The 25,397-nt window shown below is 39.9% G+C and overlaps 1 protein-coding gene across 1 annotated transcript in view; it reads right to left on the minus strand.

The window, feature by feature from the left end:
* Positions 1–25,397, minus strand: part of SLC35F6 (solute carrier family 35 member F6) — an 802,941-nt gene that overhangs the window by 362,971 nt on the left and 414,573 nt on the right. The window contains exon 2 of the mRNA XM_044062685.1: positions 8,085–8,157. Coding sequence (XP_043918620.1) covers positions 8,085–8,157 — 73 coding nt within the window. The remainder of the gene's footprint in view (positions 1–8,084; positions 8,158–25,397) is intronic.

Raw genomic sequence — 25,397 nt, forward strand, 5'->3', positions numbered from 1 at the left:
TCATCTTTCCATGATCTACTAGCTAATCAGACTTGGAAACTGCTCTGCTGACTTGGAAAAACCAAAGAGGATCAAGATAAGACGTTAGTGATGTTAAAAGCTTGGGGCAGAGGTGGACCAGGAGATCTGTAAAAGGTCAGATGGCTAGCTGATGGCCTCAGATATAATAATAAATATATACTACATGGTTAGCATTGCTTTCCTTTCTTGTTGTGCACTTTACCTTAAAGAATCATGATAGAATTAGCCTGCAGAAAAGGGAGTATGTAATGAAGTGAACCAGTATGAGAAATTTGATGAGCAGTACAACAGTAAAGAAAGCTTCAGTAATGGATGGAGCTGATAAGACTTAAAATGGTAGGAGCCTGACTCAACAGCAGCTGTCAGCTTGGCAAATAGTTACATTTAAGTTCTTAACAAAGCATTGCAATTGCAAATGTTGTTGAACTAATCATTTTTTTTATAAATATGTGGGCTTGGAAGGAAGAGTCAAAACACTATTTTGCAAGTAGATCAGGCCAATAAAGTAAATGGGAATGGAAGCAATATCTGTTTTTGATGCTTTAAATGTGTGTGTTGAGATGAGACTGTTGCAAAATTTCTACAAAGAACTCAGAAATGGAAGAATGTGCCAATGTAAAACATCACTGCACAGAAAAACTGCATGCATGATAAATCTACTGCATTTTATTTACATGCTAGGGTTAATTGTAACATCATTACTCAGACATCATTTAATCATCTGGGCTTGATTAATTTTTTTGTCTGTTTCATGCTTCATTGCTGACTTACTCTGGGCATACACTTGAGTCACGCTATGCTGTGTAGTGCTGTAAAGAATGGAACACACAACTAAAATGCTTCAAGTTGTATCAGTTCAGCAGCTTAATGTGTTAGGAAGGTCTGTGCGTTGAAATTAATGGCCCTGGCTTTACAATTTCACTATGTGCACATGTAGGAGCAGTGCACTATGGTGAGTAGTGCAGTCAGTGATAGAGATTCACTTAATCACCATTATCCCGTGATTCACATATTCATGGAGGCAGTGATCTCTACATTCATGCTGTGAAGACAGTAACACCTCAAAAGCAGAATGCATTGTGTTGATATGTGAGATCGCAAAACACATTCGGGATCTTTTCAGGACAAAAAAATAATCCTTGTTTTCCCACCTTTCTCGACTAGTTTAGACCAGTATACAGGCATTGCTGTATTCTGGGCTGTGGTGTAGTTCCTGTGTTGTCCATTACCTTACTTGGATAGAAGGAAGTTTCTTTGCTCACCAGTGGGAGTGGGGAGCCTTGAGCAGCCTACCTGTCCTTGGGGGAAGTGACCTCAGCACAAGAAGCTGTAGTAATTGGTTGTTTGGGACCATTCCTAGCTCTTTTGTAGTTCACTGCTTAAAATCCACCTCTGGGTGTTTTCTTCTGGCTATACTGCTCAGACAAGCTCCACGTGGGTTTACAGAGTGGTCCTAGCAGCAAGGAACTCAAAAGAGCATCTACCTTCTGGGTTTAAGTATCTTTTCTTTTTCACTGGAAATAGCTTCTGTTGCTTACTTTGAACTAGCCTGAACTGTTTTTTTACTGATTACTGCATTTATATTAAAATCTGCACTTAAAGTTACATTTAGTCGAATTTAATCGAAAGTTTGCTTGTTTGTTTGTTTAATTTAACTGTGGAGGCTGCCCACTAAAGTGTGCTAGCCTGTGTAACTAATTTATCACTGTCTCTGCATTTTCTGGGTGTTTCTACAAAAAAAACAAAAAAATAATCCTTGTTTCCCACCTTTCTCAACTAGTTTAGACCAGTATACAGGCATTGCTGTATTCTGGGCTGTGGTGTAGTTCCTGTGTTGTCCATTACCTTACTTGGATAGAAGGAAGTTTCTTTGCTCACCAGTGGGAGTGGGGAGCCTTGAGCAGCCTACCTGACCTTGGGGGAAGTGACCTCAGCACGAGAAGCTGTAGTAATTGGTTGTTTGGGACCATTCCTAGCTCTTTTGTAGTTCACTGCTTAAAATCCGCATTTGCACGGCTTTGCGTCTTGCATAGCGCAGCGCCGGTTAAACAAGGTTAAACTTTTTCTGGCTCTGCCAAGTCTGCTCTTCAATTTTTCCCTTAGAACTTTTCTACTTGCAATCTAAACAGCCTATACTCTATCTGAAAAGCTCAGCATTTGCTCCTAAAGCATTTTTTACACAGGTAAAGCACTCTTAAACAAAAGAAAGTACTTCATTCACCTAAATTCTGTTGAGTACCCATTTCCCTATAGGTCCTTTCTGACTCAGTTACACAGCAATCTTTTTTCACTATTTCTAGCATGTCCAAGGGTCAGTTGCTGGCGTCCTCTCCTGTTCAGCTGGTGAATCTAGAATCTTGAGGCAATGTTACAATTGCCTCATGTACACAGACAACCCTCTCCTCCTCCCAACAAATACAAATATATGCGAGAGATGCAACTATATAGCCAAACTGGAGGCTGAGCTCTCTCAATTCAGTACTGGCAAGACCAGTCAGGAGGAGAAGGGAACCACACACCACAAACCCAGTCTCACATAGAACTATCACAACTGCAAACCAAACACATAAACACACAAAACATACTGAGGCGCTGATTAAAAATCTACCAAAACAACAGAGGCCTCCAAAGCAGACACCCAAGCAACCACCACCTCAAGACATAGCACATGCAACACATAGTTCACAAAGTCAGTGTGCTAAACAGTCACAGCCCTTAAGGCCAAACAACATGCCAGACACACTTGTAATAGGTGACTCCATAGTCAGACACACTGACGTCCTGCTCACCAGACTGAACAAGGAAAAGGTCACAGTAAGCTGCCTGTCAGGAGCTAGAATCCGCCACATAACACAAGCACTCAGGTCACTCCACAGCAAGTACATATATGACTCAGTCATTGTACATGCCACTGTGAACGACCTGAGACGTACCTCCCTGGACTACATGGAAAGAGACATAGAGGAGCTCTCTGATTATGTAGCCCAGGCCGGTATGACCCTGACCCTGAGCAGCATCTTACCCTCACCAAGAATGATGCCACAGTACAAAGACAAAATGATCAGTTTTAACAATTGGCTTAATTACTATTGTCATTCTAAGGGGATCCAATGTCTGTCTGCTTGGGATGACATGCTTGACAAGCCACGCTGCTTCGCAAGGGATGGCTTGCCCCTGTCACCCCTGGGCTTCCGGATATTGGCCAAGGCTCTTGCCACCCCCATAGTGCTTTTTTAGGCAAGGCTCAAATGACAAACCTACCTCCCTAGAAAACACAAGTGGAAAAAAACTAAGGGTAATGCTGCTCAATGCCATAAGTCTAAACCTCAAGATGCACGCCCTTGAAGCCCTCCTCAGTATGGAGAACATCGATGTCTGTGCAGTGACTGAAACCTGGTTCAAGGCTCCTGAGAGCACCCCAGCACTATCAGGTTTTACCTCATATCATGCTTTCCGGCCCCAAAACTTGGACCGAACCACAAAAGGAAGGGGAGTATCCATTTTCATCAAAGATACCCACACCTCCAGGTTAGTGACAATGCACGAAGCATCGGAGACTATCCAGGTGCAACTAACCATAGGCAAAACTGCCTTACAGTTTGTAGCATGCTACAGACAACCCTCTCAAACTCAGGAACCCCACACAGCCTTCCTGAAGACACTGGAGAGTATGAATGTCTCTCCAAATACCATCATTTTGGGAGACTTCAACTACCCAAACATAGACTGGGAACATTACTCAAGCCCCAACACCCTAGCCCAAAGGTTCCTAGAATTCATAAACTCAAATGCAATGGAACAACTAGTCACCATTCCCACAAGAGGAGACAATATACTAGACCTGATCATCACAAACATGGGGACAAAATGCTCCACACCAGAAGTATATCCCTCTTTGGTAAGATCAGACCATAAATTAATCTCACTGGAAATCCACATCCCGCCACCACCCTGCACAAAGACCACAGTGAAGAACTTCTCAAAAGCAAACTTCACACTTCTTAAGACTGAAGTGGTATCCTTCAAGGCCCCTGGGCCAGTGGAAACCACAACACACTGCTGAATCCTTTGCAAATGCCTTCTATGGGTACCTTCAAGAATGCATGGATCATGCAATCCCAAATAAAACCAAGACCCATTCCCCAAAGGCAGGTGCCGGTCTGGTGGACCCCAGCCATAAACAAACTTTACAACAGGAGGAGGAAGCTACTACATGACAGAGTAAAATCCCTAAAAGGGAAGGCATCTCTGATCAGTACTAGCAAAAAACTACAATCACTCATAAAATCATCCAAGGCCAACTTTGAGAGAAAAATCGCAAAAGACACAAAAGACAATCACAAGGCCTTCTTTAGCTATGTTAGAAACCTGGGTGGAAACTCCCAGATATGCTCAGAGTTAGTCCAAAATGACAAAAAATACACTGAACCCACTGACATTGCCAACATTCTGGCAGACAGATTCAGTGCAAATTTCTCCTCCCTCCCCAAAAGGAGAAATAACTATCCCAGCAGAGTGTAGCTTCCTAAACATCTCAGATGCCCAGGTGAGAGCCGCCTCTCTAAAGCTAAAACATAGCATCAATGGGACCGATGGTGTCCCGGCTGTGTGCTACATGAACTCCAAGAGGAACTAAACCCACACATAAGGCTGCGGTTTAATCTTAGCCTTACTACAGGATATGTGCCCAAAGAGTGGCGACGGCAACAGTGGTCCCACTTCACAAAGGCGGTGCTTCTATGGACCCTGAAATTACTGCCCCATAAGCTTGACGAGCCTGGTCTGCAAAGCTATGGAGAGGATCATTATGGAACTCATAAACAAAGACATTTGGGACCTACAGACATTGGATCCTACCCAATTTGGCTTTGTCAAGGGCAGATCCTGCCTTTTGAACTTGGTCGACTTTTTGAAACAGTCACTAAGGCCATTGATGAGGGTAAGGCAGTTCACACAGCCTACCTTGACCTTGCAAAAGCCTTTGACACAATACCCCACTTGGGCATCATAGACAAACTCACCAGCTTAAATGTAAACCCATATGTCACAAGATGGGTTGCAAACTGGTTCAAGGACAGAACCCACAGGGTCAGAGTTGCTGGAGCTATGTCAGACTCTAAGCCAGTCACAAGCTGTGTCCCACAGGGCTCAGTCCTGGGACCCCTCTTGTTCGACATTTATTTTTCCGAGGTACAGGCAAACATAGGAGGATTGTGGCTGACAAAGTTCACAGATGACTGCAAACTGGGCGCCATAATTGATACTCCAGCGACACAAATATCCTTCAGAGAGGCCTCATAAAATGGATAATTGGTGCCAGAGCCATGGCCTTAAGCTGAACGCCAAAAATGTATAGTCATACCCTTTGGGAAAAACAAGGTACCGACAAATTACCACATAGGTGGTAATCCATTAAGTACGGAAGAGGTAATCAGGGACCTAGGGACCCAGGTTGACAGTAACCTCTCATTTGACACTCACATTGCCAAAGTGGTTAGGAAGACCTTCTATATTGCCCACCTTATCATGAAGGGTTTCACATCTAGATCAAGAGAGGTCATTGTGCCCCTGTACTCTTCTCTTATCAGGCCAATGATTGAATACAATGCCCCATTTGGGATGTATCTCACCCGACACCTGCAGCAGTTGGAAAGACCCCAAACGTTCCTCACCAAGAGGATAAAGAGTCTTAAACATATGTCATATGCTGCCCGACTGAAAAAACTCCAGCTCTATTCAGTCACATACCGCCTACTCAGACGTGATCTGTGCCTGACGTACAAGGCCATGTCCAATCTGGAATAAATGGACATGCTCCACTTTAGAAAATCCAAATCCATCAGAGCCACGAGAACAAGAGACTTAAACCTCAACACAGAAATAAATAGGACGTACTGGAGGGACAGATTCATAACCCAGAGGCTCCCTACACTCTGGAACAGAATCCCAGTCCATGTTAGGCAGAGCCCCTCACTGACTCTATTCAAGAGAAATCTCGACGAATGGATGGGAGATCGTAGGTTTACCCGGGGGTCATCTCTGTGTCACTACTAGACAGAGGCACAGTAAACTAAACCCTAAAAGGGCGTAGTATTCTCATCCTAAGGGGTGGTGAAAGTCACACACACTCTGGCTAGGCTTATAAAAGCCCTAGGGCAGATAGCCTAGTACGAACCTATGAACCTATGAACCTATTTAACAAGTACAATTAATAATTAGTCTGGAACAGACTCCCTATTTAGATAAAACAAAATTCATCCTTGTCCATATTCAGGCACAACTTAGATTTATGGATGGGAAACATTTACCCCAGAACTACCCCCTATACTGCTAATGGACAGATGCAGCTCCTAAATGCTTTATCCAATGCAGGGGTTCCCTCAAATTACTTATGGCATGATCCCAGTTATTCACATTAGGGGTAATATATAATTACTGACCATAGGATGGATAAGGCCCATCTATAACCAGATGGGATAGCTTATTTTGAGCACAAAAAGGGAAACTAATTAGAATTTAAATGGCCATCATGGGCAGCTAACCTAGTACTTAACCTATAAATCTATGAATAGATGTAAGTCTGTCACACTATTTTCATCTGAAAAACTAACTGAATCTGTTTATCATACAGAAAATGACTTGAGTGTTACAGCTGTTAAAAAGTATGACTTTGACAGGATTGCCAGGCAACAGAAGGAAGTCCAACTGTCAGTTTAAGTTTATTACACAATCATGATAAGCTACATAAGCCTCAAGGACTGATGTTCATCTCAAGCAAAATGATTGTTCAAAATCATCGAAGTAAACTCATGTTAGAGAAAATATAAGAGACTCATTTAGCAATTGTAAAGAGTAATGAAAGAGTAGGCAGTGCCTTACTTTATCCAGCTTTATCTAAAGATATCTCATGTCTATAACATGTATTTCAAAAGCAATTTCAGAGATGTCATGGTCTCTCATATGATTCTGAACCAGTCATGGTGTATAACGTTGCTTCAGTTCTGTTCTATTTTAGAAACAATCAGTATCTTATTTTGTTGACTACTCTTCTAAGTATCTTGCGATTACTAAACTCAGTGACATGTCATCTCAAAATTTCATAAATCTATTGAAGTTATATTTTCTCATCATGGTAACCCTGCCATGCGTATCACACATAATGATTTTCAGTTTGTAAGACAGATGAATGAAACATTTTTCACACCAGTGCCTCAGCTCCATTTTGCTCAAAGAGATAAACCCCTAACTACAACTTAGATTTCCTAAGTTAGAGAAATGGCTTGGGTATTAGATGAGCCAGGCAGGGGAGGGCAGGAATTGAGTCCATGACACCAACTGATCCATCCTAGGGGGATAAGATGTCCAGTCTGTTGTATGCCACTGGCAATCAAAGGTTTGCCAGTAATAAAAATCAGTTAGGAATTGAGAACTTGGGATTGGCACTTGCTGTTCTGTAGGAGGGTGAAATGGTGATGATAGGGTTCATGTCAGCTATGGGGGTGGCATTAGGGCTAATCAAAAATGCTCCAGCTGCTTGAGTTATTGATGGCATTAGGGTTAGTCCTAACAGGCTGGGGAGTTGCAGGCACATAAATTAACACGGAGGATGTCATCCAACGCCTGCAGATTCCTTGGGCTGAAAGATCACATGTTCTGCTTAGTCGATGGGGCTAAGTAGGCTGATGATCCTCAAATACCTGTGGCAGCAAACTGGCATCATACCTGCCTGGATATCAGCGCTTACCCAAGTCCCCTATCAATGGGGAACTAATGGACTGAGGTTTCTAGAGGGGTTTCTAATGGTCAGCAGGTGGTGAGGCAAAATACATCTAAAAAATGGTGCAACAGTGGAAGTTACAACAACTTATGTCTTCATTAAGTGTTACAAGAGAAAGCAGACTAACATGGAAAAATTCATATAAATATTTAAGGATAAATAGGATAATGGAAAAATGTTCCCATTTTCAGATGTGACTCAAAATAGCGAGCAGAACAAGTAAACATAGATATTGAAGTTCCATACCACAAGTTTGAATGTCGCAGATTAACTAATAAACCATTACCTGGAGAAATGGATGTGAAAAGGCATGTGCAGCAGAGTCATGGCAGCCTCCTGCAGTAAAGTTATCAGCCCACCTGAAATAGGAAAATGGGTGTACGGTAAATCATTGTGAGTACGTAGTAAACTGAAAAGAATTCTTAGCTGTTATTTAGTTAACACGTTAGTTCATGTAATACATTTATGAGCCTAAAACACAGTAAAACTAAAATACAGCACTAGTGTTTTAGATTGTTATTTTTCTCTGTGTTTGCTGATCATACATGTGCTGTATCCATAGGTTATTTCTTGCCCATTCTTGGAGTGAGATTAGGTTAGTGCATGACTGTCATCTAGGCAGACATGAGGTATTTTGTATTTTCTGCTACACACACACACACACACACACACACACACACACACACACACACACACACACACACAGTACATGAAGACTCCAACACAACAAAGGATACTGTGACTTCACAGCAGGTAGAGCCAGGTGCATGCCCCTGTTCATACACTACAAGTCATGCACCTGTCTATAAACTACAAGTGCATGCTCCTGTCCATACACCACAAGTGCATGCCCCTATCCATACACCACAAGTGCATGCCCCTGTCCACATACCACAACTCATGCACCTGTCTTTTTAATATGCATTGGCACTGTTGCAGGCCAAATCACCTTCTTCTTCGCCGGATTGGTGACTCATGACAATCTTCCTTCTCTGGCTCCTCCAGTATCCTGGTCACTAGTCATTCCGAGGTAATCTGGGCTGTAGTCAGGGTTATATCCCTCTGTGCCATGAAGCCACTTTCTCTATATTTTAAACAAATAAATTGTAGCATATGACAGAATATCGGACTGTCAGATAAAGAACTATGGTCATCAACTTACTTAGGAAAATCCTTCTGTATGAGATATAACATAATCAAGTAACTATGATTTTTATCATATTGATAACTGCTGCAGTAGTCCCAGATATACAGGTTCATTAGACAGACACATCATTAGACAGTACAAGGTGAGCTGACTAAAACATAATTTTAGGATCCAAGCCTTTCATAGCTTTCATGCCTCCAAAGAAATGCCGTCCTCTGTCTTATTTTGATGATTGCTAGTAAGCTTTTGCTGTTCCATTGATGGGCAGATAAGTTTCTTTGAGTAAGAGCCTCCTACAATTAATATTTTATTGTTTGAACTTACTTTTCTGTTTGGGAAAGCATTTTTGAGCTAAAAAATCTGTTTTTGATGACTGTCATGTGACTTGTGTGCTTTTAAATGGAAGCACAGTTTTATTTGTGGCAGTTTAATAGCTATTTAAAATCATATAAAACTAATTTTCTGTGTAGAAACTGTATTTAATTTAGTTTTTGAGGCTACAAAGTGTACGGAAGTGCTTTCTACTGTGTTTTAAATGTGAAAAAGTTACTTTTAAGGACTTTCTTTTTTATTGAGTTGTCCTTCCTAGCTTCCCTAAGAAAGATGTACCATTTGTAGCTTGACAGTGGAATAAACTACTGGTTTCTTGGTTGGTCCTTCTTCCAGTCACACACACACACACACACACACACACACACACACACACACACACACACACACACACACACACACACACACACAGACACACACACACACACACACACACACACACACACACACACACACACACACACAAAATTGACTAAACAACCGTTGCCACCACAACAGGTTAGTAATTTGCTTCAGCCACTGGTGGGTGACTCTGCTGTGGCCAAACTTGGTCCCTCAGATCACTTGTTGTTTCCCCCCCTATCCCACTGGTGTTGTCCGTACAACCACTATGGACTGGGGGTTAGCCACATCTTTTGTGTCTGTTGATTTGTCGGGTTCCTATTGTGTGATCAAAAATTGTAAATGGCGAATGCGTATTGAGCGAACCTGATTGGTTGAAACATTGAAACATTGTGTGCATAACACGGAAATCGTCGTAGGGAATATTTTCTCTTTACTTCAATGCAGTGCAATCTCGGAGTAGGAATATTTTAGTAGTGGGGGTGTGGGGGTGCAGTGGGGCTTGCCCCCCTGCCTACAGCATTTAGATAAGTATATATTTTTTATTTTTATTTTGTTATTATATTTTCAAAATTTCAGACCGCTCATATGGTGTTCGATGTTTGAAACTTTTGAAAATATAATATATACCCGATTTGTCATTAGAGCAGAGTGGGCGATTTGCTATGTAATGAGTGAGTAGTTGACTTAGTGCTGGGGTTTTATCAGGATATTTCAGAATGTTATAGGCAATGACCAGCTGGTGGTAATTGAGTAGTTGAGAAAGTCCTAACTATTGTAGGTCCCTTAGAGCTAGACAGTGATGGGTTCTGAAGGTGGAGTTGTTAGCAAACTTGGCAATATTATTACAGCATGACTCAAGTTTGTCAAGGTCTAGTTTTCTGATCTGGGTAAGAATTGGTGCTGCATACATTATTGTGGACAATAGGTGGGTTTGGGCTAGGGTGATCCATGCTTGATCTGAGAGGAAGTTTTTGTGTCTATATAGTGTACCCATTATTTTGTGAACCTTTTTTATGGTTTGAGAGACATGGACACCAAAGAGGGTTTTTTTGTCAATTTCAATGCCGAGGAGTTTGGTATGGGCAGAAGGAGAAATGGTAGTCCCATTTTTGAAGTGATAGTAAAGGAAAGAGGAGTAGATTTTGATTTGTTGGGGGTAAATAGGAACCAATTTAGTTTTATTGGGGTTTAGGATGAGTTGGATATCAGTAATCCATCTTTCTACAGAGCTGAAGGATTCCTGAGTGAGTTGTTGGAGAGTGGAAAGAGATGGGGCTGATCAGATTAAAGTTAAATCATCTGCATACTGTATAAGTGTGGCATGCTGGGTGGAGGTATGTAGATTGTTAGTGAAAATAGAAAAGAGAAGTGGGCCCAGTATTGACCCTTGTCGTACGCCTATGGAAGTTGGAGGTAGAGGAGATAGTACCCCTTACAATTGGACAGATTGCTGCTGTCAGATAGATAGTTCTTGAACCAGGCAATAGTAGAAGGAGCAAAGGATAGGGAAGCTAGTGTGTCTAGTAGCATGGAGTGTAAGACTATATCAAATGCTTTGGAGAGATCCAAGAATATGGCAGATATATAATTATTGTTGTTTCTGTGATGGTTAACTAGATTAGTAAAAGAGAGAAGATCGATAGTTGTGCTGTGGTGTGGCCAGAACCCATGTTGTGTGGCAGAAAGGAGTTTGTGTGTTCAGGAATTGCATGATTTGAGAGTGAATATATTCTCTAACAGCTTGGAAAGGGGAGATAGAATAGCAATAGGATAGTAATTTGAGAAGCCATAAGAGTTGCTGCCTTTATGAAGAGGAATGATATATGACACTTTCCACTGTTGAGGGATGTCGGATTCTTGTATGGAGCAGTTGATGAAGATGGAAAAAGGGTAAGATAAGGATTCTGCTGCTAGTTTTAGGAAGCTAGTAGGTAGACTATCAGCTGCAAGGGTGGTAGGTTTTAATTTCAGAAGGAGTTTTTTAATTGTGGAGGTGGGAACAGGTGAAAGAGTAAAGGGGGGAATGTTGACTAGACATTTGGTTGGGATATGTGCAGGTTTGCATTTGGATAATTGGCTGGATAATGTCAGTAAGGATTCTGTGAAATGGTTAAATTGAAAGACTATGTCCATATTGTTATTGGTGGAGTTGGGAGCTAGAGTGATAGTTTTGCTTGGTTTTAGTAGGGAGTTGATAGCTTGCCAAAACTTTTGATGTTTTTTTGAGTGTTTGCTTTGGATACCAACAAATTAGTTCTGTTTATCAAGTTTGTTTTGTTTCTTGGCCTAATTCCTAAGTTTCTGGTAGTTTTGTTTGGCTGGGGTGGTGTTATCCCTCTTCCAAATTTTCCAAACCTTGTCTCTGGACTTTAGTAGGGCTCTTGTGTCCCTACTTAGCCATGGAGCATAGTTAGCCTTAACTCTAATTTTCCTAATGGAGGCGACTCTGTTAAGGACATTGGTGAAAGTACTGTTAAAGTAGTCAACTGCCTGGTCTAATCCAAGAGATTGTAATGGTTCCCAGTTACATTGTTTTAGAATAGTGTTAAGATCCTAGGGTTTTAGGTTGTGGTCATTTTGGATTTGTGTATAAACTATGGATTTTGGTATGTTGGTTCATTTGCGTAGAAGGAATGTATCAACATAATTATATAAAATATATTTAAGGATACTTTCAAGCCCTAAGATAATGGAAGAAAAATAGCTGTAAATATGTTCTCACAACCTTATACACATTTGCATTTAATTCAAATTCACAATTATTGATTCATTAACCATGGAAATGAGCTATTTTTTTTAATCATGACTCAGAGCACAAGGTGAAGAGCAAATTCAGTGCAAATATGGAAAATTTAACAATTCAACCACCATGCTTTTGGAGATGAAAAATGGAATATCCAGAGAATACCCACAGAGAGATGAAGAGGACATATGAATGTTACTCACATAATAACAAAAGCATCAGAAACAAATCCCAGCTATGGAGCTGTAAGGAAGAAGGTTAACCACTGAAGATCCATCATTATGCTGGGTACCTCATATAAGTTCTCCTTTTGGATCTGTTTCAGTAGGTCAATTGTCTGGGAAAGAAGTTCAGTACAAGTAAAGCAACCCAAAGAGAAGAATGCCATCATGAATTGTTCTGAGGTATATTTTTTTCCTTTTTGGCTTAAAAAGATTTGTTGGTGATTATACGGAATAGTTTGGTTTATGGCTGTGGGATCACACCATTATGGAGTTTGGTTTGAAATCCATACCAGGCCCTGTGTGTATATCTCCCTAGAAGGTACCGCCTTTCTCTAGCATGATTCCCCAATGATGGACTCTTATTCTCTAGCATGATTCCCAAATGATGGACTCTTATTCTCTAGCATGATTCCCCAATGATGGACTCTTATTCTCTAGCATGATTCCCCAGTGATGGACTCTTATTCTCTAGCATGATTCCCCAATGATGGACTCTTATTCTCTAGCATGATTCCCCAATGATGGACTCTTATTCTCTAGCATGATTCCCCAATGATGGACTCTTATTCTCTAGCATGATTCCCCAATGATGGACTCTTATTCTCTAGCATGATTCCCCAATGATGGACTCTTATTCTCTAGCATGATTCCCCAATGATGGACTCTTATTCTCTAGCATGATTCTCCAATGATGGACTCTTATTCTCTAGCATGATTCCCCAATGATGGACTCTTATTCTCTAGCATGATTCCCCAATGATGGACTCTTATTCTCTAGCATGATTCCCCAATGATGGACTCTTATTCTCTAGCATGATTCCCCAATGATGGACTCTTATATGCTTGCTCACATGCAGTGTCAATTCTGCATCTGTGGGTAGTGGGTAAATGGTACTCCCACACTATCCTGATCATTTGAAAATTTAGAGGAATTTGAGTACACTGTGCTTGAGATGGACAAGGACAATAAGTCTACCCTCTATTTGTTTCTTTTGTGGCTGACCCCCCTCCTTCTGAAATGTTTTGAGAAACAGCTTTAATTGAGACTTTCTGTTTGCTGTAGTATAATAAAAACCTTCCTCTTATGCCTCATTGCTGGGTCATAATTTTTTTCTGTTAAAGCTAAAATGAAAAATTAATTATGAATTAGACATGTAGTAGGAAAATCATCAGGCACCCTCAGCTTGTGACCGCAGCTATTTTTTAAAGCTGAAATGTGAATGCCAGACATCCATTGTGAAATTACAATGAGGCAAGACTCTATAACTGGGAGATGAGAAATGGTGTTTGAAAAGTGGTCTCGAGAGCATGAGTGCTGGACAGTCCCTTGAACAGATCTCATATGAGAAGAAACCTGGGAAAAAGGGATTCTTTTTTATGTATGAACTGAATTCCTTGGCAGTCACTCTTGAATGGCTCTCGTAGGATTCTAATATTCTCAATGAGATTTTGAACTGTGATGGGATAGAAAGTTTCTGTTAAGTACTGCAGGTGAAATTATTTCAGGATAATTTTGTAAAAAGATGTAGATGGTATTCAGAAAGTTATGTAGAGTTTCATGCAATGTGCATGAAACAAATTATGTGGCTGCACATGGATTGGTCTTTGTGTGATTCTATTGTTCTCCATCAGAACTTGAAATGGTTAAATTTATGATTTGGTAAACTAGATTGGGTGGGTACTTTCAAAATAGGTAAATAAGCAATTGCAATTCTGTGTTCTGTGAAGGTGCTAAGCAGTTATAGGGAATTCTGCTCTACAGAATCTGTTCTGGCCTGTTATTTTCAGTTATATACTCTGTTCATAAATTCATTCTGAAAACTACACAAAAAGAACAAATGGGGATATTTGAGATTAACACAGCTAGTCTTGTAAAGACTCTAGGGCCAGCAGTCTAGTAACCTCCTATGAAAATATGAACCTATGAAACTATTAAGCAACAACCCATGGCTGGGTGTGGGTAATGCTGGATTTACCCATGGTTGGTGTGGTTTGGTCACGAGGGTGAAGCCTGAGTGACCAAACAAAGCCAACCGTGGGTAAATCCAGCATTGGCCACACCCAGCATTGGGTTATTGCTATTATACAATGACATTATTTAAGAATAAAAAAACGTACTTTTCTTAAATAATGTCATTGTATAATGCTTCCGTGCTGCCCCTCCACAGTTTTCCAGTATCCTGGGGCATTTCTGATGTACTGCGCATATGTAAGGGAGTTGTGTTCCTGTGCTTATGCAGTACATCAGTGCTATGCAGAGGTAACAACAGAGAAAGGAAGATGTCGGCTGCATTTTTTTTAACTGAAAATAAAAAAAAAAAAAAAGAATTTGAAAGACTTTTTACATTGCCAGGACAGACAAAATAAAAGGATAATCAGGTACGCTTCTTTAATTTTGCAGAATGTACCTGATTATCCTCTTATTTTTGTCTGTGCCTTCTCCTTTGTTCATTTTAGGTCTTTCATTTTCTTCTTTTGGGGGGAAAAAAAGTAAAAAAATCAGGAGCTACACTAATGGGAGCAAGTCCGGGCGACCGGACCTTTTTCTGCTAGCATATTCTCAGATTTACAATGGGCATGCTAGTTGGGCTGGCCAATCAGCATGCTCGTTTTTGAATATTAATGGAAGCAAAGAGTAACCAAACAAAGCCAACCGTGGGTAAATCGAGCATGGGTTGCCCACACCCAGCCATGGGTTATTGTTATTATACAATGACATTATTTAAGGAAAAAAATACTTACTTTTCATAAATAGTGTCATTGTATAATGCTTCCATGCTGCACTTTCACAGATGTTCTTCGTGTTTCACTGTTGCAGTCATTACACTTGGGTTATCCTGCTGGCAGGCTACCCTCAGTTGGACTGAGTTCCAAAGTCTAGGTCCGGCGTCGGTTGCTGTCGCGTCTTCCCTGACATCAGTGCACCAGGGGTATAAAAGATGCAGCCGACGACATTTTCTCTAGTCTTTCTTGCTGCGTGGTGCCCGAAGCATAAGCAGTTCGCAAGTGCCGGTCGGCCGACTCCTGAGATTTTCGTGTTCAAATTTCAGATCCGAAGTCTTCATTAAAAGGTAAGTACCCCATTGGGGAAACTTTTTTCTTGCTCCAGACCGATGTCAGAAAAAGTTAATAATTGTATTTCTTGTGGGAAGCAAATACCTCATAAGGACTTTCATTCTTACTGTATTCCTTGCCTAGGCCCTGACCACAATGTTGTTAGTTGTCGGTTTTGTGCTAGATTTAACCAACGCACTATTAAGTGTCGGTACGATTTTGCATTACACTATTTTGGCAGAAGATTTAATTATACGATGTCGTCAGATAGCCATCCGACTACCAGAATTCACAAAAAACGCAAAGAAAAAGAAAAGGACAGGCATCCGAGGTCCAAAACCAATGACGAGGCTTCTTCTAAGCCAGTCGCCAGTTTGCCAGTTCTCAGTGAGGCACCTTCGCAGCCCCTGATGCCCGCTACTTTAGACCAGCAGGCCACTACCGACTCCCACGTGGAGTCGACTAGGCTGCTGGAAGCTCAAGGTATTGGACCTTCGGAGACTATTCCCTCAGATGGGTCCGGTGCCGCTGAGCAGGCATCGGCTTCTGAGGGTGTTTTCAGACCTATTCAATTATACATTAAAACGACTTCAGCTTCAAAGGCATAGACAACTACACTTCTACTTGAACAGAAGCAAAGCTTTCAGAAAGACAGAGCAACTACTAGTGGCATATGCTGCAGGATCACAAGGAAAGGCTATCTCAAAGCAGACTATTTCTAAGTGGATAGGCCACTGCATTCATTTCTGCTATTCACAACATGGCAAGCCAGTGCCTAAGGGCATTAGGCCACATTCAACCAGAGCAGCAGCCACTTCAGCAGCCTTCCTCAGGGGAGTACCAACCAAAGACATTTTAGAGGCTGCTACCTGGAGTTCAGTGCACACCTTTACAAAGCAGTATCATTTACCACTCTACTCTAAATCCAGGGCAGGCTTTGCCACTGCAGTTCTGCAGGGCCTCATAGCCGCTCCTAATGCTATATTAGCTCCATCCTTCCAACCATAGCTTTGGGATTCGACCCAAGTGTAATGACTGCAACAGTGAAACACGAAGAACATAGTACAGTTGTGCACACTTAACATTAATGTAGATGTTCGAGTGTATTCACTGTTGCAGTCCAGGTTACCCACCCACCATCCCCCATTTCTTTGCTGGAACCTATCTGCACTTCTCTAATCTATACAACCTATGTGGTGTATTTGCTTGTAGATGAAGGTATAATATATTTTGGTGCATGCATGTTTTATTGACATATTTTTTAGCCTACCCTTTTGGGGGCACCTGACATCTGGGGCAAAAAAAAATGAAGAAAATGGCATTGGCTGCATCTTTTATACCCCTGGCGCACTGATGTCAGGGAAGACACGACAGCAACCAATGCCGGACCTAGACTTTGGAATTCAGGCCGACTGAGGGTAGCCTGCCAGCAGGATAACCCAAGTGTAATGACTGCAACAGTGAATACACTCGAACATCTACATTTATGGTGAGTGTACACAACTGTACTTTTTCCGGTATCCTGGGGCATTTCTGATGTACTGTGCATGCATAAGGGACTTTTGTTCCCACGCTTACACAGTACATCACTGCTGTGCAGAGGGAGCAACAGAGAAAGGAAGATCTCCATTGCTTTTTTTTTTAATTGAAAATAAAAATAAAAAAGAAATTGTGTGACTTTTTAAGTACGGGAAAGCCGGGACACATAAAATAAAAGGATAATCAGGTACATTTCTTTAATTTTGCATAAGGTACCTGGTGATCCTGTTATTTTTGTCTGCACCAAATCCCTTGTTCATTTTAGGTCTTCCATTTTTATTTTGGGGGCAAAAAAAAAAAAGTAAAAAATATCAGGCGATATACTAATGGGAAAAAGTCCAGGTGACCAGACCTTTTTCCCTATAAATTCTCAGATTTAAAATGGGCATGCTGTTTGGGCTGGCCAATCAGCGTGGTCATTTTTGAATATTAATTGGAAGTCTTTGTATAATAAGTGTTAATTACCATGAGCTGGTGTTTTGAATTTTTAACTACTTTCGCCTGAAACTAGGTAGAAATAAAAATACACCAGGTCACAGCAGTTTACACTATTTATAAGTGCTATACATTAGTCAATACCCACCATGGTTCTGTACATTGCAAAAGTGTTAATCCATTAAAGATAAGATGATTTGTTGAATCTATTCTGTACTCATTTTTACTGATATGTCTATAAAAAGCCATGCCCCATCTGTGCAATACTTGTAGTGCATACACCATAGTCTGATATTTGCCTTTACAGGTCTCCTGTATTAAACTGAATAGAGTGAGCAGCAGTAATTTGTGTGACCTCTAGATATCACAATCCCATGATAATCAAAATGTCATAACCCCTCAGAAGAATGTGTCCCTTTTAAGGGAGTTCATTTGCCTATCTTCTATTAGTACCTAGCTGTATGCTCCTCTGTAGAAATGAAGGTACCAGAAGTTATATAGAATAGTAAGAATCCATCTTTTAACAACCATCAATTTGAAAGCTTTTCAGAGAACCAAGAACTAAAAAATTACTTATAGGATGACTTATAGGTGACCCTAGCCAACTGACTACTAGATCATCACACATAATTTGAACAACGCCAGGAGATGTACTAACTTCAGAATGACTCACTGGGGGTAACAATTAATCACCATCCTGAGATTATGCAGGATATTTATACAGACTACTGTAGGAGCTACACCTGTGCTCTGTTCAAGCAAAACATCCAGCAAACTGAAGTCCAGGCACTGGCCCATGCAAAGATTAGGGTTAGAGACCTGATAAATAATAAAAAGATGAAAAAAGCATGCTGATAGTGAAAGAAAACCAAAGGGGAAGCCTTTTGACATAGGATACAAGATACTACATAAGAATGACTCTCTGCTCATCTTGGATACCTGCCAAATAAGAGATAAATGTTGGGGGAATACAATGAGAATTACAAATACACAATCCCCAAATGCTATTCTTTTCAGAAGTACTTGTGCTACACTGGTGTGATAATAGAAATAATTATGGCTGCGACTGAAATTCTGAGACTTATTTAGCAAGTGACAGATCCAATGTAATGTTACCTGTCAGACATTTTTTTTTTCAAAGGCTCCTAACAAATGCAAACAGGCTTTTTTAAAATGTATCTGCTCATATATCATGTGATACAGAAGGTGAATACTGTTTTCATTTTGCAGATCTAAAAGTTGCAAATAAGCACACAAGTTATTTAATAATAAATGTTTTCTCTCAAATTCATTTTTTGACAGGTATGGCTTTACCATTAAAGAATATCCACTGATAATGTATGCATTTCTGTAAATACAAAACACTTTAAAGCAGATTTTATTTAAAGCACTTGTGATATTGATGATATTAATATATAAACATTATATATAATTTTGGGTAATTTAGCAACTTTAGGAAATGTAATGGCAGCCTAAATAATGGACATCATGCTACAGCTATGACGGTGCCAGTGAATGAACTTCTAGTCAATTCTTCTATGGGTCTATACTGAATCTCAGCCTCATACAAAATGGTTCAGTGCTCTAACGTAATTAAAAACAGCACGGCCTGCATCATTGCTAGCCCATCATTTCTCCATTAGATCTGCACTGCAAATAAGTTATACATTAAAGTATTAACTGAACAAGTTGTCCAGCAGACTCAATTTGTAATAGACCATCTGTGGTTACAGAACAAGTGAAGATGTTGGGAGATGAGTCTGTCATTGAAAATCAGGTGTGGTTCATGATTAATATATAGTACAAGGTCTAGTTGGTGGAGCAGTACTTCTCTAAAATAGTGTCCAGGAAGTAGCGTTTCATGTAGTGTGCATGAAATGAATGATGTGGCTGCACCTGATTGGTCTTTGTGTGATTTTGTCATTCTCTGCGAGAACTTGAAATGGTTAAATTTAGTGATATGGTAGACTAGATTGCAGGGGGGGAGGGTCTTTCAAAATGGATAAATAAGCAGTTGTATTTCTGTGTTCTGTTATGGTGCTAAGCAGTTATAGGAAATTCTGCTCTGTAGAATCTGTTCTGGCCTGTTATTTTTAGTTATATACTTTAAAAAGGCAATACCCATCTGTTTGAAACTTCCTATGGATACATTGTAGACTTGTGTTATACTTATTATCTGTGTTGTGGCTCTGCTCTGTAGTTATTTGTGCCTACATCAGATAACGGTAAAACGTGACTGCTTCCCCTGAGAAGTGACTGGTAGAGTTTCTAAAGGAGGCAGTGGAGAAGCCTTGGTTATCCCTCTTTTGGGTCAAGTCATATAGAATGATGCATCAAGATAGTCTGGAGGTACCATGACTTTTCTTTATGCTTGTAAATATGTGCATTGTTTGTATTATTAATAGCTGTAACTGGTGTTTAATGAACTTAAATTTGATATATGGTTCCTTAAAAAGGGTGCTGTTTTTATACATCACTGCCTTATTGGCCTGCTTACCACATATCTTTGACATATGGGAAGAAACCAGAGACCCATTGAAAATACAAATGGGAACAGGAAGAACATACAGGCCTGGATTTACAAATGCATAATGCATTACACACTATTTTTTGTAGCAGGTTTGCTCAGTGGATTATGACAGAGCATTTTGTTTGACCGCTGCAGTGCTACAGTGGTAAAAGGCTCTAGTTTGTAGCACTACACCAGTCTCCCTGGAATCATCTGCAGACAAGTGCAGCAGTCCAGGGCCATGACTAATGCAGATTAGTCAAGTGTGTTTCCTAAGAACCTTTCAGTGAGATCACAACAGCATGCTAGAGTAATTCAAGGAGTAACTTTACAACCCATTCATTATTATGATAGGAGCATTGCTGTTATTGTCAAGGCAGTAAGTGCTGTGAAGCCGAGTGTGTGTGTGTGTGTGTGTGTGTGTGTGTGTGTGTGTGTGTGTGTGTGTGTATGGCTTGTACACAAGTGAGTGTGAGTTGTGTGCACATGTGTGACTGTCTGCTTGTTTGTGTGTGTGTGTGTGTGTGTGTGTGTGTGTGTGTGTGTGTGTGTGTGTGTGTGTGTGTGTATGTGCTGGTCTGTTTTAGGTGCCTGTGCAACTATGTTGTGCTGGCCGGAAAGGCGGGGGCACTAACACAGTTAGCTGTAACTGTACAGTGTTCAATTCAAAAGAATAACAATGAACTACTAATAAAATTGGGATTGTAGGTTTGAGTCTGATCTGGGGTGATATAATCTTTCCAGAATTACCCGTTCTAAAGACATAACCTTGCCTGTGATATAAGTAGGACTTGGTGGAGAGATAGATATGTATCCCAAAGACTACCCCGTCTATGGAGCAGGCTCCCCATCCATGTGAAGCAGAGTTCCTCCCTAACCCAATTCAAGTGTAACTTGGACAATTGGATGGGAAACTGGCAATTCATCCCTGGTTTGGCACTTATGTCTCTAATAGACAGAAGTAACCTGTAAATGGTTCATCTGCCAGGCCCATGATTACACTTATCAAGGGTATCAGAACTTGTCAGAGATTTGTGATGCATGGCTAGGCTTAAAAAAGCCCTTGTGGTCATTAGCCTAGTAAACAACTATGAACCTACAAAGCTATAAAATATTGTTCCGAGAGGCTTTATTGTGTCTCTGAATCCCATGTTATGCCATTGGGCACTGTGGCATTGCCCATGTAGCATTGATAGTGATATTTTTATGAATCCTAGCTACAGACACCTCATAGAATACAAAATAAGTTGGAATCACACCATAGAGATGTCATTTACGGAGCAATCAAAAGTCATCATAGTTCCATATTAATAAGCAGAAATCAGAAAATGCATATGGGAAGTCTGTATTTGTAAAGGTAGTCTTTTCTTAAATATCACCTCAGACTCACATGACTGTGTCTAGAATAACTCACTAAAATCCTAGGATAATCTCTAAGCATTTCTCTAGAATTGGCCAAGTGATGTCAATATGTGTCTATTTTGGATATTAACAATATCAAAACTGTACTGCGTACAAGGTTTTAGAATATATCTGCTTTAAGATTTAATGATGAGCAATACCTAAAAGGAAAAGCACTATAACATGCCAGGTCTAAAAACTAAATAATACAGATTCTTCTTTGTTGAAATTTGGCAACTACAGAAAAGTAGTAGATTTTGTAAAAAAGAATATATATATATATACATATATATATATATATATATATATATATATATATATATATATATATATATATATGAATGCATGAGCTTAATAGTTGAAATGAAACCCAAAACACTTTGGTTGGAATTATAGATATGCACTCTGCAGCACCAAACTGCTAATATCATATACTATCTGCCTCCTGGCCAAAGAAGGATAACATTCTCTTCTTGTATAAGCAGACAGCATATAAAAAGGAAAACAATGACAACTTGTAGCTTTTTTTCCAAGTGGTTGCATTTTGTCTTTTTTGCGGAAAGACAAATTAAGCACTTTCTGTAGCTTCTGCAGGTTTATAAATAGCAACTTTTTAACTAGTCTGGTGCTTGTTAATATTGATTCATAGCAGGATTGGTTACTTTGCTCTATTAAAATTGTAATGGCTTTTAACCACATTAAATTATCCTGTATTTTAAGTGTTACATAAAATCAAACTTGTTTTGGAGATCCATTTATGGAAAGGTCATCTGCTGTTCAAGATGTAAGTATTACCAGACACTGCAATATTAATTCAGTTTTGTTAACCATGTTTTTCCTCAATACCCCTCCCTTTCACATACACTTTTCTTTTACTCACTGTTCACACTTTTTCTTTGTCTTTACCTGCTAGTAGTTTGTTTTATGTGCTCTTGTTTTAACTGTCTGCTGTGATCTCTGTGATATATTGCTCAGCCTGCTCCATTTTGCCTTTGCTGTGTTCGGGATCACTATGCTCCCCTACTCTGCCCCCAAATTTCACCCACCTCCAGCACCCCCATATTTATACGTACAAACTCTCCACTCTATCCTCCCTGCTACAATTACAACCTCCCTACAATCTTACTATCAACCTGTCAGTAACACTGCAATCTCACCATCTCTCTCCACACTGACACACTATGATCTCCAACCTACTCCACCTCATATATTCCACACAGTTAGTAGCTCACTCCAAACTAAATTCCAAGCATGTACAAATACCTCACAATAATATTCATAGGCAAAATGATGTCCTTATTAATAATACTTACATACTCAACAACATTCCCAAATCTTAACCCTAAAATAGTAACTCCCACTGACACTGATTCTTGCAACTACCAAATATTCCATCACAACTTCCAGAATGTCTCCCCTCAACTGTTTCTATACAACCTACCCTATTTCTTAGTCCCTAAATGGCTAGATTCAACATATACCACACCCCATCTCATACCACTTACATCCACTGACTCCAAAAAACTAAACAATATATACTACTATCTCATCTCTCTACTATCACAATACGGCGACATCTACCCTAACCCTGGCCCTTGCAATAATCTTCCCTACAGAGCACCCCATAAGAAATTAAACTTTATGACTCTTAACATCAGAAGCCTAGGCAACAAAATATTCCCCCGTTCATGCCTTGTTACATCAGCACAAGCCTGACATACTAGTTGCTACTGAAACTTGGCTAAAGCCTAACATACCTGACTCAGAGCTCTTACCACCCAACTACAGTCTACTCAGGTCTGATAGAACCCATAAGAAAGGTGGAGGCATAGCATTACTTTATCCTAATAACTGCAATAGCACACCATACCATAATGTTACCCCTACATTCTCCTCAGCTGAATAACTTATATACTTCCTAAACCTTAGTTATGTAAAGAGAATCTGCATTATTGTACTATACATCCCTCAAAGTCATAGTACTGCCATTCTAAAAGACATACGCTTATGGCCCACACAGACATTACAATATGAAACTATCATTTTAGGAAACATGAACATAGATTGGCAAACTATCACATCTGAACTATCCACTAACAATATCAACATATATGTTTTTTCTCAACTAATCTCCTGCCCTACTAGGTATAACAAACACTATACTCAACAATTTACCTTAGACTGGATTCTAGTATCTCACCCTGCTAACTTCACTAAGGCTGGTACATATCCAAACTCCCTTAGTGACCACCTACCTGTTTTTGCCATTCGAGTAAACACACATCTTTCAAAAACACACCCACTAAAACCTGTCCGTAATCTCACTAACTTCTCTAAAGACAGTTTTAATGACCTACTTACCAAAATAAACGGATCACCACTAAAGGTATTGCCATTAGATGAAGCCATACACTACTTTAATAACTGCTTCCTAAAAATACTAGCGACATTAGCTCTACTTCGTATGAAAAGAATCAAAAACAATCCTTTGCCCTGGCTAACTAAGGAATGTAAAAACCTAATGAAAAAAGGGATGCAGCCTGGGCTCGGTGGAAGCAAAGCAATAAAGAACAAGATCTAATTAATTTCAAGCAGCTATGCAACCAAGCAAAAAACATATTAACCAAAGAAAAACAGCTATATTACAGTCACTTACAACAAAAATACAAATCCAACCCAAAAAAATTCTGGTCCACTATCTCAACACTACTCCACCCTGGAACTAAAAAATTATTTCACTCAATGCTCCTCCCCATACTACTCAACTGTCCCTGATTTTAACTCAGATGTTATCTCTGTCCCTCTTAATCCCCCCTAACACTAGTACCTTTTGGAGTAAGGTGCTGAATTTTACTTAATAAATAATGACAATAATTAAGAGTTACAGACTTCTGTTCCTTCAGGAAATATATATCAATTCACATTCTCTTATTCTGTGAATGTCGCAGGTTAGTAGAACTAATATGTATATTAATTCACATTCTCTTTTTCTGTTGATATCTCAAGTTAATAGAACTGATATTTTAAAAGTGTCCTTGATTGTCTCTGATTTTTTTCTGGATTTGTCCTCCTTTTCAAATTGCAGAAGATTTTAACATTCATTTAATAAAATCTATAACTGATCTTATCCCTAATACCACCAAAACCTGCCTCTCTTCCTCTTTATCTACCTCTAATACTCCCCATTTAACTAGTCAAGACCCTCCATACCCTGCTTGCACAGAATCCCTTTCTGAGAACCATCCCACTTTCTCTCTTCTGCCAGTACCTACAAGCCTCATAAACAGATTACTGCACAGCTATCTCTGCTGACAACCTCTCTCACATATACCTAAAATTAACTGCTGATTCAATAGCATACCTAGTTAGCATCCTGATAAATTGATCCATATCTGAATCCAAATACCTAACAACCGGAAAAAGTTCCTTATCATCCCTATTCACAAAGAAGGTAATTCCACTGAACTTACAGACTTTCGACCCATAACCATACTTTCTCCCATTTCTAAAATAATGAAAAAATTTGTTCATCTTCAACTCATGAAGTATCTACTGCATAACAACCTTCTCACAAACACGCAGCATGGTTTCCTTCCTAGCCACAGCACAACTACAGCCATCTTAGCATTCACCGAATATGTAACTAGAACTAGCGACAAAGGTGACTATGCATCTGCTGTACTTCTTGACCTCTCTAAAGCATTCACTGTGTCACACTCATTACTCTTGAACAAGCTCTCTAACCTAGGACTTACCCCTTCCACACTGAACTGGTTTCACAGTTATTTACTTACTTGAAAACAAGCTGTGAAATGGTCAAATGTTATCTCCCCCTTTCTAACAAATCCCACTGGACTACTTCAAGGGTCCAT

Source organism: Protopterus annectens, chromosome 2.part1 (assembly GCF_019279795.1).
Source record: "Protopterus annectens isolate FY-2018-M chromosome 2.part1, PAN1.0, whole genome shotgun sequence".
Lineage (NCBI taxonomy): Eukaryota > Metazoa > Chordata > Ceratodontiformes > Protopteridae > Protopterus > Protopterus annectens.